Source organism: Vitis riparia, chromosome 15 (genome assembly GCF_004353265.1).
Source record: "Vitis riparia cultivar Riparia Gloire de Montpellier isolate 1030 chromosome 15, EGFV_Vit.rip_1.0, whole genome shotgun sequence".
Classification (NCBI taxonomy): Eukaryota; Viridiplantae; Streptophyta; class Magnoliopsida; order Vitales; family Vitaceae; genus Vitis; species Vitis riparia.
Window position 1 is genome coordinate 7,875,328 of NC_048445.1, and position 15,242 is coordinate 7,890,569.

General features: G+C 35.9%; 1 protein-coding gene across 2 annotated transcripts in view; it reads left to right on the forward strand.

Annotated features, from left to right (window-relative positions):
* The first annotated feature begins 4,422 nt into the window (after positions 1 to 4,422).
* LOC117932113 (E3 ubiquitin-protein ligase BRE1-like 1) overlaps positions 4,423 to 15,242 on the forward strand; it is a 35,926-nt gene continuing 25,106 nt past the window's right edge. The window contains exons 1-5 of one of the 2 annotated variants that reach the window (XM_034853160.1): positions 4,423 to 4,909; positions 13,411 to 13,572; positions 13,704 to 13,791; positions 14,254 to 14,478; positions 14,585 to 14,746. In XM_034853160.1, coding sequence (XP_034709051.1) covers positions 4,799 to 4,909; positions 13,411 to 13,572; positions 13,704 to 13,791; positions 14,254 to 14,478; positions 14,585 to 14,746 — 748 coding nt within the window. In that variant the 5' untranslated portion in view covers positions 4,423 to 4,798. The remainder of the gene's footprint in view (positions 4,910 to 13,410; positions 13,573 to 13,703; positions 13,792 to 14,253; positions 14,479 to 14,584; positions 14,747 to 15,242) is intronic. The other variant, XM_034853159.1, reaches the window with a different exon arrangement.

Here is a 15,242-nt window from a genome sequence, read left to right on the forward strand (position 1 = left end):
TAGGGCTTCGGGTTAAGGATTCAATAACAACAACAGGAAGAAATGATCGACTGAGAAGAAAAGAGGTTGGAGTTTAGAGTTTTAAAATGACAATGACTCTTTTGCCCTTTTTTTAATAAGAAAATGATTATTTTACCCTCGGTCATGCAAAGAGCACATGTCTTTCTGTCCAAAAAAATAACGTTGTCTCTCAAAAAAATGCATATTTCATGCAATTATAATGGATGAAGGATACATTGCTTGATTTTGAACTCAAAGGGACAATATGCAAAACAAACTATAGGTTGGGGGTGGGTAAAGTGTAATAAGCCCATAAATTTAAAAACAATGTATTTGGTTAAAAAAAAACTAATACACGAAAACTTAAAAAACTAAAAAAAAAAAAATTTATTAATTGTAAAAGATAGAAAGACTCTTAAAAAGAAGAGAAGTGGTGTTAAAACTTAATGCTCCAAAAAATAAAAAGGTTTCAAGTATGTGATGATTTCAAGAATAAGTAACTTGAGAAACTAGAAGTTATAAAAAGTTACTCAATATTATAATATGAAATTCTAGAAATATTATTATCTTATGCATTTAACGATGTTATTAATTTAGTACAATGATTCAAGCTCAAACCAAAAGACTTTATTATTTATGCGAGGTTATTAATTTGTCGAACATTCATTTATCGAGGTTTTATGAAAGTCCCTGAATGATTTAAATTACTCGAAGCAAATATTACAAATCTTTGTAGCATATACCAAATCAAGTTATAATGATCCTTATATGGATTGAAACAATCTGGACATATGTGGTACAATTGCCTCAGTGAATACCTACTAAAGGATGGGTGTGTAAATAACTTTATATATCTATATACTTTAAATCAGAAATCAAAAACCGATTTTACAATTATTGTAGTGTATGTTGATGAATTAAATCTTATTAGGACTTCTAAAGAGTTCATAAGAACGATAAATTATTTGAAGAAATAATTTGAAAAGAAAGATCTTGTAAAAACAAAATTTTGTTTCAACTTGTAGATTGAACACTTTCCAAATAGAATGCTAGTCCATCAGTCAACACATATAGAGAAAGTCTTAAAGTGCTTCCATATGGAAAATCACATCCATTAAGTTCTCGATGGTAGTTCGTTTACTTGAAGTGAAAAAAAAGCTCATTATGTCATAAAATAAGATAATAGAGAAGTACTTGGTATAAAAGTATTGTATCTTAGTGCTATTGGTGCATTGATGTATCTTACAAATTGTATACAATTGGATATTACATTATTTGTTAACTTGTTTGCAAAATATAGTTATACACCAACTTGGAGACATTGGAATGGAGTCAAACATGTACTATGATATCTTCATGAAACAACTGGCATGGTCTATTTTATTTGAAATGATAAAAATATTAGTTATTTGGATATGCAGATGCTAACTATCTTTCAGATCCCTACAAAACTCAATCTTAAACAAGTATGTATTTAACTATAGTAGTTACAACATCATGAAGATCAATTAAACAAACAATGGTAGTCACTTCTTCAAATCATTAAGAGATTCTTGCATTTCATGAAACAAGTCGTGAATGTGTATGACTAAGGCTAATAGTCCAACATATTCAGAAAACAAATGGGCTACCATTCATCAAAGGTAATGCTACCAAGATATATGAAGAAAATGCTACTTGTATTGTATAAATTAAAGGAGGATTCATAAAAGGTGATAAAACTAAGCATATTTTTCCTAAATTCTCCTATACTCACGAGTTTTAAGAGAAATGTGAAATTGATGTTCAACAAATTTGGTCATGTAATAATCTAGCAGATTTATTTACAAAAGGCATTGTCTTTAACTACATTTAAGAAGTTAAGATACGACATCATAATATGAAGATTGAGAAATCTATCAATTGAAGTATTAAAGATAATATAGTCATGTTTATATGGGAGGGGAGAATGCTAATATGGATATAATGTACTTTTTTCTCTCTCTCTTCTTTCAAGTTTTATCCAATTGGGTTTACTAGTAAAGTTTTTAACAAGACAATCACAACGGTCAAAATATTTGAAGAATATTGTACTATTTCCTTCACTAAGGTTTATCTATCTGGGTTTTTCTTGGTAAGGTTTTAATGAGATAATATTCTTATGATTATCTAGGAGGGGTGTAATGAAATATGATAATTTATCATATTATGGGAATTTGTGGATGATCATCCATATTGATATAAATCTCTTTATAACTCTTTATAAGAAATGAAGATCTTTGATGAAAAAAATATTAAGGAAAATTATTATTTTCTATTTGGATGACATAAAAAATGAGATAAAGTAAATGTAATCATAAATTATAAAGTAAAAGATCGCAATACAGAAGAAAAAAAATGTTGTATAACATAAATAGTTCATAATAAATAAAAATAATTTGTTAATTTATTTCCTCATCATTTTTATTTTTTTATTAAAATCATTTAAAGAAATATAATTATAATTATAATTATCAGATTTTTCATAAACTCTACAATAAAAAAATAGTTCTTATAAATGAATTAAGGAGAGTGTATTTGGAATTCTAATTTTGTTATATTAAGTAACGAAAAATAAAATACTTTATTATAAAAGGAATTCAAATTCAACATAATCTAATTAAAAATGGAGTATGATTTAATATAATTCCCATATGTAAACTAAAATAAGTTTTTTTTTTTTTAGAATTTTAATTATATTACATAAAGGATCTAACAATAAAAATTTTAATTTAAATGAAGACACGTTTGAGTATAAAATTATTTAATAATAGAAATCTTTGTTTTACAAAAGGAATAAATATAAATAAAAAAGTTATAAAATTTTAAAATTCACTTACCATATTTTACCATAGATTGTTAGTTTTAAGTGGTTTAAAATTTATATTATAAAACAATCATGCTTTTCACATGCAATTCAATGCTTCTTACATTGAAGAAAAGTGAAATTAAAGACAATCTCACTCATGGACAAAGTAGACTCTCTCTCATGTCATGGAAATAATATATGTCACAAATGGCCTGTTCTCAAATTGGTCTTTATCTTAGCTTTCTCTTGCAATTGTGTAGTGAAAGTTCCTTATGCTCAAGCCTAATCATACATACTAGAAGATTGCTTGTGCTTTCATTGATTGCTTCAAAAGTTAAGGTCGACTTTTCCTCTTCCTCTATTTCCAAAAAAGAAGTGAACATATATAAGCTAGACAAATCTAAACTTGCTTGCAATTTACAAAGTGGGGAGAGAAAGGTAAGGGAAAAAGCGATATTAGAAAGATAAAGCAAGACATTTGTTTCCACAACGAGAATTGACTTGGAACCATGATCCTTGTATTGATTTATGTACGAGTCATGAGAAACTTATTTAATGGTAGGATTGCCGACGAGCCAATACTTTCTATCTCGATTGGAACTTAATTGACTTGTATGAGTGAAATTAGTAGACTAATCCTGCTAGTACTAAAGAAGTGAAGGGTGGTTACGGTCGATTTATATTAAGTTTATTGAAAAAATGGGACTTGCCATTTTCTTCCCACTTATAAATGATTAGCTATTTTATCAAACAAGCCCATAAAATATAATATTGTTAAGTAAATACTCTTTCAATCTTAACTTATGTGTAAAATAACTTATATAAGTAAGAACAAGTTTTTTTTTTAAATTGTTAACATTATAAACGTTTTAAATCATAACTTTGGAATAATAAATAAACTCAAGGATGCTCATTAAAACATTTTTTCGTCTGCAAAACCTTACTTGCTAATATTTTCAACCAAATCTTAATTGGAAAACTATATTTTCAAATTACATTAGATAACCATGATTACATTATTTTCTAAAGTAGATTTTGAATGAATTGATAATTTCTTTAATTACATTTAAAATATAATTTTTTTTTTAAATATTAACAATATAAATTACTTTGAACTTTTTAAAGGAAGTTTAAATAGTTCTTTTATTTTATATAAAAATTATTATCATGTCATTTCGAGGTTTTAAAAACAAAATGGGAAATTGTATCTAATATTGTTCTATTTATTTAAAATTATATTATTCCATTTACAAATGAATAAGGTGGAGCAGTTGTAGGAGGCCTAGAGTCCCATTCTTATTTAGGAACTAAAAGAAAAAGTTGGTCATAAAGGATAAAACAACAGCCAATGAGATCTCAAGCTACTGAAGAAAACATGAAGTCAAATGAAGGGACCCACAGGTACTTTCACCATTCCGCTAATCAAATTCAGTCAGTGAGTCTCCTTCTTTCACTGGCAGTGACGCAATCATGCCCATGGCTTCCTTGAACAACTGTACGGTTCGAGCGCAAAGCCATTTTTATTCCGAATATACCCTTGAGAAGTTCACAAAATTACAGAGCCTGACGTTCACATACGCCTTTTCTCTCTCAACAGCTGCGTGAAATACATTGAGAGAGGACAGAGGAGTGGGTTTAAGAGAGAGAAAGAGTAGTTCTCTCTTCTCTGTGAGCTTTAGAGAGAGAGAGAGTTTCAAATACAGTTTCAGATAGAGAGTGAATTAGGTTGTGAGAAGCTTAGGGTTTCGTGGTTGGGAAAAGACTGGTTTTTTGGGGTGTGAGATCGTCAAAATTTATGGAATTAGGGTTTTGAAAGATCAGTTGCTTTTTTTTTGTGGGCGGGATTTTTTTGTTATTGTAGTTTAGACCTAATTTTCTAGCGTTTTGAAAAATTAAATATTGGTTTTGTCTTTTGGTGTGCCCTAATGTGAGTGAAGCTGTTGTTGGGGCTAGGGTTTGTGTGGTTTCACCATGGGGAGCACAGGTGAACCAGACCGAAAACGACGTCACTTTAGCTCTCTATCGCCCACGGCTGCTACTGCTAAGAAGATGCCATTCTTGCCCGTATCGGAAGATAAAAAGGTAAGATCATTTTCTCCATTTGACAGTAATATCTCAAAATTGGTAATTGATTTTGTATAATTTTAGAAATGATTTCTCGTTCTATTTCCATTTTTATGGTGTTTTTGGGGTTTGTATATTCATTTCAACGTTTCTTGCATCTGTAATTAACTTTTTGTTATAGATTTGTGTTCAATTACGAATATTTTTATTTGATTTGATTTTATTTTGTCTTTGATATTATTCATCCCTAAAATGAAAAATATGTCAGATATACATTTCTTACGGTGTAAATGCTCATGCTCTGTATCAATTATTATGCCTTTTCTGATATAAACAGAACATATTTTGTTTACTATTTTCTTTACTGTACCGCTTGGTTATATATGTATTTATGTATGATACACATTCATACATGGTAATCATTTGGTTTGGACTTTGGAGTACCTTTTGTGTGCAGTAACTGATTATTTATGGTTCCTTTTGTTTGTTCTGTTGATGACATGCTCACTCGATGACTGATATAGTTATGATGATGATTATTATGGTTGTAGATATGTATTATTGTTGATGAGTCATTTTATTCAATTATAAAGAAAGCAAAACTGTAGAACAAAATTACAAAGCAGGGAAAAGGATGTGGAGGTAATTACTCCCCCCAAAATGTTAGCATTTTCTTTAGCCAATGCTGTTTCTGAGTTGGACGATCTTTGAACCCAATTGGGCCTTGTAGCCCTCGCCCTTAAATGAGGCAATATCATGCCCTTGAGGCTTGGCTCAAGTGGCAAGGGGTTGGTAGTGAGGATGGGGATGTTCTAGGTTTGATTCCATTTAGCCAAGAAATAGTACTTATCAAAGAAAAAAAAGAGGCACTTGAAGGTATAGCATTAGACACATCATGCTCAACCTCGGTGTCGGACTTTCTCAGATTTTTCTATACAGCCAAACATAAGTGCAAGGAGCTTCATCATGGTGGAAATATTGCCATCCATGCCTTGATGTAGGAAAGACAATAATTCATTATGTTATTTGCATAAAGTTCCTATTCTGCTTTTCTTATGTGAATTTCCTGTGTTGCCACTTCTTTTAGTGGGGAAAAAGATAAACGTGCTATAGGCTTGTGACCAAATACAGAAATGAATAATAAAAAATAAAAAGTCATAATCCATGCCCAACCTGATGGCCATTGAAATCCAAAGAAAAGAAGTTCTACAAATTCTATGGGAACCCTAACTAACTTAGAGAGATTGAGAAAAAAACTCTTTTCAACCTCTGATTAGATAGCTCCTCGTAATTGAAGATTTTGTCATTCCGATCTTTCCAAATATATCAAAACAAGTAGAGAGGAGCCATTCTCCAAGCCATTCTTTCTTGCTTCCCAATGTTTGGTCCATGCCAACCCAATAGTAAAATACTCGACGGGGTGCAAGAACACCTACTACAAACTAGACAAACTAAGCAAGAGATCCTACACAACTCTTTAATGAGATATGGTTCTTCGAAGGGGGAAAACTGACTCTTCTTTTCTAGATTTCATCAATTAATGAGACATTAATAGGTATTGGTTGATCCTTTGTTTCTTAGTTTCTTTTTTTTACCTTGTGGTGCACTTTGTGTGCATATATTGTGCATGTCTTCTCCCCTTTTGTGGTAAGACACTTCTTTATGATATTTTAATTTGCCTATGACACGAGAGTTAAAATATTGGTATTCATCAAGATTATTTTTTTTTCTTGATAGGCAAACAAAATAAATAAATTAACAATGTCTAACAAAAAGCGCGCCAAAGGACATAAGTTGTATACGAAGGATGTCAAGAAGCAAAGCAAGAAAGAAAGGGCATTTGTCAAGATCATATGTATGAAAATATAGAACTATGGAGTTTTGGAAAATTCAACTTAACAAAATATGACATTTTAATGCACAAGTTTGTTATGGAATTTTGAAAATAAATGGTTTGATGTTTTAGTTATAACTTTTAGTTCTAAGTTCCAATTAATCATTTATACTTGTAATTATTGTTAATATGTAGGTATTTATGTGTTATCGTTGAACCTTCAACTTTCTAAACTCGACTATTTTTCCCTAAAGGAAAAAAATTGAGAAAGAAAACTAATATATCAAGCAAATATTTTCTTTCACAATCTCAAGGTTGACCATATTTATTGCAAGAAGCTAGTAACTTGAGATGTCTATGGAAGTATGATGAATGTCTCTATTAAATTATTGATGTCATATTAGCTTTGGATGTTCTCTCTTGGGTTCCGTGCTTAGCTAACCTAGTTGTAGATCATTTAGCGAAGTGATGGATCTTTTTACAAAACACCCACCCCCCGAACTGCAACGCCAAGTGTGGTTATGGTTGATATGTTATTTCGTTATCTTGTTAAGATTTACATTTCCTTTTGGATTTTATTTTATTTTTTTTGCCAATTTTGGAAAGATTTTTCATCTTTTTTGCTTACTAATTTCAATGCAATAAATCAGTTTGTTTTCTTATCCACTCTTCCCCCACACCCAAAAAAAAAAAGAGGGGGGGGGGGGGGGGGGGGGGGGTGGAGGACCTTTGGCAACACTTGTCTCATTTTTTTTTTGATAAGCAAACACAATTCATTAAAGAGGCTAAAGAGCCCCAACGTATACAGGACGTATACCAGGCAACAAAGGCCAAAACAAGAAAAAAACCAAAAAACAAACCACCCCTCAACTGGAGGCAATCCACTCCAGGAAATCTAAAAGGGAATGCGGCTCCTCTTCCATATACAATTTAGCCCAACCCCAGATATTACAAACAAAAGAATATTTAAACCTTTGAATTGCTAAGACCCCCCCCCTAAAGGCTAATCTATTCCTTTCCTTCCAAACCATCCAAAAAATGAATAACGGAATGGAATTCCAGAATTTTTTCCTTTTTTTCCCCACAAAAGAACCCCCCCAACTATATAAAACCTCCTTTACAGTATTAGGGAACACCCACTTGACCCCAACTAAGCCCAACACTAAATCCCAAAGCACTCTAGCCACTGTACAATGAATAAGTAAGTGATCCACACTTTCCGCTTCGCAAGCACACAAAAAACACCTATTCGGGAGCTGCCAACCTCTTTTTTAGAGCCTATCAAGAGTCAAGATCTTTCCCCAAGTCGCTTCCCACGCAAAAAACATGATTTTAGTTGGGACTCTTCCCACCCAAATCTTATTTTTCGGAAAGTTGACATCCATAGACCTATCCAGCCGGCTGTACGCATCCTTCACTCTAAACTGCCCACTTCCCCCTCCCTTCCAAAAAACCGAGTCATCTTCCCAAGTTATCCTAATTCCTCTCAACGCTTGAAGCAACTCACCTACTAACTCCACCTCCCAATCATTAAAATCCCTTATAAAACACAAATTCCAGCCTCCTTCCCCAACATTCTGATCCCACAGGTCTTCAACCTTTGCATTTCTGTTGGCTGCCAAGATGTAGAGATGCGGGAACCTTTGGGACAGTGCTGCATCCCCGCACCACACATCAGTCCAGAAACTGATTTTATTACCTTTCCCCACATTGAACCCCATTTTGTCCCAGCACCAACTAGCTTCCTCTAAGATCTCCTTCCACACCCCCACACCACACGCACCCATAGCCTTTTTGGTCCTCCAACCATAATCCTCCTGACCATACTTAGCCTCCAGCACTTGCTTCTAAAGGGCCTCCTTATCCGAAGCGAATCTCTAAGTCCACTTGCCAAGAAGCGCTTTATTCATGATAGTAAACTTCCTAATTCCCACCCCCCATTCTCCTTATCCTCACACACCACATCCCACTTAACCAGATGAGCTTTCCTTTCCATGAGTCCCCCCCCCCCCCTCACAAGAAGTCTCTTTGCAATTTTTCTAATCTTCTTGCCACAGAAATGGGCATATGGAATAACGACATTTGATACACTGGCATGCTAACCATAGTGCTTTTAATTAGAGTGATTCTCCCACCCTTTGAAATATATTGGCTCTTCCAAAGAGCAAGCCTCCTTCTCATTTTCTCTTCTACCCCATCCCATCCATATGCAGCCTTATTAGGCACCCCCAGAGGTAGCCCCAAATACACAGTCGGAAGCTGCCCCACCCTACACCCTAACTCCACAGCCATCTCCTCTATCCTTTGCACCTCCCCTACTGGAATAACCTCGCTTTTAGCCAAATTAATTCTTAACTCGGACGCGGCTTCAAACCAGAATAAGATCCAACTTAAATTCGTTAAGTACTCCTTCTTTGCCTCACAAAAGACAATAGTGTCATCGGCGAAAAGCAGATGAGCAATGTGGACAGCCCGCCCTCTATCACGCTGAATTTTGCACCCTGAGATGAAACCCCCCTCCATAGCCCTTCTGATTAGGACGCTCAGCACCTCCATCCCCATGACAAAAAGGTAAGGGGACAGGGGGTCCCCTTGACGCAGCCCTTTAGAACTCGAAAAGAAGCCAGTTGGCGTTCCATTCACCATAACTGAAAATTTGGCTGTGGAGATACACCACCACATCCACCTTAGCCACTTAGCGCCAAATCCCATTTTTTCCATGACTTTCAAGAGGAATTGCCAATTAATACTATCATAGGCCTTCTCTATATCTAACTTGCAGATAACCCCCTTGTCCCCCTTCTTATTCCAGTTGTCGATCACTTCATTTGCTATTAGAGAAGCGTCAAGAATCTGCCTACCCTTAACAAACGCGTTCTGATCATGGGATACTACTTTATCTATAACTTTCTTAAGCCTGTTGGCCAACACCTTTGCCAGCAGCTTATAGAGGCCCCCCAAAAGGCTGATGGGCCTGAAATCTCCTAAATCCTCAGCCCCTCATTTCTTATGAATCAGCACCAGAAAAGTGTTGTTAATACTCTTGAGGAACGTATTTTGGTCATGGAACTCCTTAAACATCTCCAGAATTTCCTCCTTGACGAAATCCCAACAGCATTGCCAAAAGAAAACAGAGAACCCGTCAGGACCTGGGGCTTTATCCCCATTCATTTCCATCAGGGCCGACTGGACTTCACCCTCAGTGAAGGGAGCCTTCAGCATCTCTGCCTCTTGCACACAAATTTGATTAAAAGGGAGGCTTCCAATGTCCGCCTTCCACCCCGAACTTTCGGAAAATTGCTGCTTAAAAGCATTTGCTGCCCCCTCTCTGATTTCCCGCTCCTCTGTCAGTCTAATCCCATTAATTTTAATTATGTCCATGTGATTAACTCTCCTATGGGCAGACGCCATACGATGGAAATATCTCGTATTCCTATCACCTGCCTTCAACCAAAGTTCCCTAGACGCCTGCCTCCAGTGAATTTCTTCCAGATCTACCCACTTGGCATAATCCTCCTTGGCTTCCTTCTTACAAGCTAATTCCTCCATTGACAAGCTTCTTTCATCCTCTACTCTGTCCCAATACTCCACTTGCTGAATCGCAGCCTCCTTGTTACTTTCCAGATTACCAAACTCCTCCCTATTCCAAACTTTAAGCTTTTGCTTCAGATCCTTCAATTTCGCCGATAATCTAAAACTGGCACTGTCCCTGACCTCTATTCCCTGCCACCAACTCCGGATTAAATCCTTAAACCCCTCGACTTTGAACCACATATTTTCGAATCTGAAGGGGGTAGGCCCTCTCCTCCAACTGCCCCCCTCAAGTAATACTGGAAAGTGGTCCGAAATCGGCCTGGGAAGCCTCCGCTGGCTCACCCTACTGAACTGATCAAGCCAGCAAGGAGAGACCAGAAATCTATCTAGACGAGCCCTTGACATGCTATTCAGACCCCCAGTCCACGTGAAGGCACCCCCTTGCAATTGAAGGTCCACAAGGCCTAGATCATCTACAACTTCCGCAAACCTCCTCATAGCTGAAGTTATTCTCCCTTGCCTGCTTCTCTCTCCTTGAGCCAGGGTAATGTTGAAATCACCACCTAGACACCAAGGCCCCTCCCAGATTCCTCTGATTGCCCCTACTTCTTCCCACAACCACTCCCTTTCAAGTCTAGTGAACGGGCCATAAACCCTTGTAAAAGCCCAAATCACCTCATTCTCCATTGTCCTGAATTTGCAGGATAAAGAGAACTGACCCACCTCCCACTCCAGCAACTCCAGAGCTCTTTTATCCCAACAGATCAGGATACCCCCAGCCGAGCCACACGCATTCAGGACCTTCCAATCTAAAAATCTAACCGTCCCTAAACTTCTCACCACCCTATCAGTCATAATCTGAATTTTTGTCTCCTGGATGCAAAAGAGATCCACCTTCTACTTCCTAAAAACCGATTTAATAACCTTCCTTTTCGTACTTTCGTTCACCCCCCTTACATTCCAACTTAGCAATTGAGATTCATTAAACAATCACCATCTGCACCCCTTTGCCCTGAATAGGGCCCTTCTTTTTGCCATCCCCCTCATAATTCACTGAGCATTCCAACCTCTTTAGTTCCCTTTCAAACCTCGATTTTTCCAATAATCCTTTGCTATGAATCTTTTCCTTTGTTTTCCTGATTTTAGTCAGAAAATTTAAAATCTCCTTTTCCAGCCCATCAGTCGAAAAACCCAGGAATTGACTGAATCTTGCTAGGCTACTTTCTTGCCAATCCAGGTCCTCTTCCCCCCTTTCATCTTGAATCTCATTCTGTGAAGACCCCCCCTCCTGCTCCCTTGCTGTTGCTAAGGGTCCTTTGAATTCAACCAGATCCCAACAAGCACTACCATTCGCCCTAGTGCCAGCTGCACCTTGCCCTTGAGATACTCTGCCATTTTGGCAGATCTCCCTAATTTCCCCAGAATGATCAAAGAACTCCCCCTCTGGAGTCCGACCAAGAGAAAGCATAGAAAAAGGAGAAGAATTCCCGGAGACCCATAAACCCCCTAGAGATGATAAGGCCTTATACCTCATAGCTTCATTCTCATTTTTTCATGTAGGATTACTTTATTGGTCCTTTGTAATTAACATCTAACCTCAAAGCACATTTTAATTGATTAAAATATAATTATTTTAAAATTTAATTTTTCTTAGAAACTATTATAAACAGTTAAAGGTGCTTGTATCTTTGTGTTGTGTTTTTCTTAGAAACTATTTAAAAATTGTACTCTTTTATGAATTTCAAGCTTTGAATCTTGATAAGGTTATTTCTCAAATAAGTAAATAATATAAAGAGTGCCAAAAAAGGATGAACCAAGTATAGGGGGTGGACAAGGCTCTAAGCATTTAACATGTGTTGTAACTGCCTGTGTCTGGGACTTTTCTTAAAACTGCATACTGTAATTGGATGGCATGAATAGTTGATTGTCTGCAGTGTTATTAGATTTTTTGCTTTCATAGAATAGCTTTCTTGTTTCCTATTAAAAAATATAACTTTTTTGTTGGGCATTCGAAAATGGCATATTCTATAGCTTGTTACCAATGAAGACACTCGTTTTTATGGGCATTCGAAAATGGCATATTCTATAGCTTGTTACCAATGAAGAAACTTGTTTTTATGGGCATTCGAAAATGGCATTTTCTATAGCTTGTTACCAATGAAACACTTGTTTTTATTTTATTTAGGACCTTTAGATTTTCAGTGCTATAGAGCTTCTATAAGATTTTTTGATCAGTGAATAGAAATAGTATTGAAGAGTGCCAGAAAGGGGCACATGAAAGCGCACACGATGTATACAATGGCCGCCAATAACGGCCAAAAAAAGGAAAGGGAAAATAAAAATTTACTCCTTCCCTCGAACCAAACCCAAGCAATCAATAAAATCAACTATGGACTTTGAGCTTTCGCCTATAAACAGTTTGGTCCAGGTTAACAAGTTGCACATAAACAAGGTTTTCAGCTTTGAACAGAGAAAGCATCTATTGGCCAACAAGAAGGATCCTAGACAATCTCACCATGGATTTACTAAGCAATCACATTTGGGGAGAAGGCAATGATGCCCTCAAAGGAAGCATAATAGATGCTGAAAACATTATTAAAATTCTGTTACTTTGAAAGGCTGTATACCTCTATATTGACTCTTATGACTCTCTTTCCTAATACAACAACTTTCTAAATTCCTTATCTTTCCCTTACAAAACTAAGACCAGATATATGAAAGGAATATTATTTAAGAACTAGAAGAAAGAGAAACTTTTCTACTATAACAAGAAAACTAAGAAAACTAGATCCTTGACCAAAGATTCAACTTAATTTTTTTCCCGAATGGGACTTGAACCTAGAATCTCTCACAAACCCTTCCCAATCTTTTACCACTTGAGCCAGACCTCAAGGGCAAGATTTGACTTAACTTAAACTATGGTAAGTCCCAAGAGGAACTCAAATCATCATTGGTATCCCAGTCGAAGGCTTGATCATTGAAACCAGCTTTTCCCCTTTTCTTGTAAGTTTTCAAAGGATTTTTCCCATGTTGTTCCCATCATTTTCTTTAGTAATTTCTATGGATTGGTTGGCAAAATGTAGTTTAATGCTGTATTTAAGTAGACTGTTTCTGAACTTCATTTTTCTTGTGGTGTTCTCCAATGATGCAGCTTGATACTGCTGTACTTCAGTATCAAAATCAAAAGCTAAAACAGAAGTTAGAAGCTCAGAAGGTTGAGTGTTCTGCTCTTGAGAATAAGTTCAGCCAACTGAAGGAGACACAACAGTCATATAATGCCACATTAACAATGGTTAATAAAACTTGGAGAGAGGTAATCTTCCATGGATGTTAATCTTTCCTTTTTTACCTTCTCCTTTTACTCCTGTAATGTAATATTAGGCTACTGTTGGCATGCTGTGCATTGCTTGATGGAGAACTGACTCCTGTTATTTTTTACTATAGCTGGTTGATAACTTGGAAACATGTTCTGTCCACCTAAAGGACTCAGCAAGTGCTGGACGACATGTTAAACTTCCTTCAACAACAGAGGGTGAGGATTGCTTGCTCACATAAGCCATTCATTTACTCTTTCTCCATATTACCTTGTTGCATTTGTATATTCAGAATTATTTGATTAATTTTGATGGAGTAGTTTTCTTGTTCACCATTAATACTTGCATGTTAGGGAAGGTTTTACCCACCAAAATGTATGATTATCCTTCTCCTTATTTGACTGTTCGCCCTGAACACAAAACTCTGGTTAGAAATGGCACCTGCACCTGCATGTGGTTATGTGCTGAACCAAATCATTTTGTTTAGCTGAAGCTCAGCTATAGAATATATGCAGAGCTGCTTGAAAAAAAAAAATCACCAAATTGAATTCCAATTCTTGAAGTTCCACAGGACAACTTGAAGATGTAGTTCTAGCGTCAATCACCTTTGCCTCCTCGATTCCAGTTTGTTTATTTAAATATTATACTTGCTGATGAAGTTGCTTTAAATTGTTTGTCAGATGGAAACTCTTGCTTACAGGATGCTTTTCTCAGCCGGCTCATAGAAACGGGTGCAACTGAAAGTTGCTCTGCAAATGACTTTTCTGATCGGATGGAAGAAGACAGACCAACATCCTGTGGAAAGACTAAGAACAGTTTAAGTAATATTGTATCTACCATTAATGATCTGTGGTGTTTGAAGGATGGATTATATGCCGCAGTTTTAGAGGCACTTCCAGAAGATGGTAAGTTAGGGTTATATTCCTTATGTTATTTCTGTTGGAAGCATATATCTTTTTTGAGTTTTCCTTCATTTTTTGCTTTATTATGCAATTTTTTTTTTTTTTTTAGGTTTATGCTACAAAAAGATATCCAGTGATTTACATGCAGAAGTTAATAACATGAGATTGGCATTTGGTGATCTTCACTTGAAGCACAAATCAGTCACAAGGGACATGCAGAGCCATCGGGACGTAGATGCCAAGAATAAGGCTGAGCTTAAACGTTTAAGAGGTAAATTTATAACCTATAACGGGGGCCCTTGTTTATTCATTGAAGTGCAAATGATATAACATAATCTGTTCTAAGAAAATTCAAGAGTTCCATCATTGAAGGAATTTACTGTGATAAGAAAATTTATTAATTTGAATGAAAGGAGGGAGTAGTAAGGATGAACCTCCTACAATGAAAAAGCAGCATCAAGGCAAGAATCAAAGCACAGCCAACTAAAACCAAGCTAATCTGCCAAACAGAAAGACCCTATACCAACATTGGAGGATCTCGATCACAACACAATTCCCTAGGGATCTAGTCTTCCCTCTTGGACAAACCATCTCTGGACTGGTTAGCTAGTCTCAGGCATCTATTCTTTCTGAAGAAGCCCTGGAAATAACAACCAAGAGCATGATCATCTAATTCAGCTCAATGCTTCTAGCTTTGCTTAATTATGTTAAATCAGTTCGCTGGACCAGAATCTTCAACTATAAAGGGCAAGTTGGACTTGATAAAA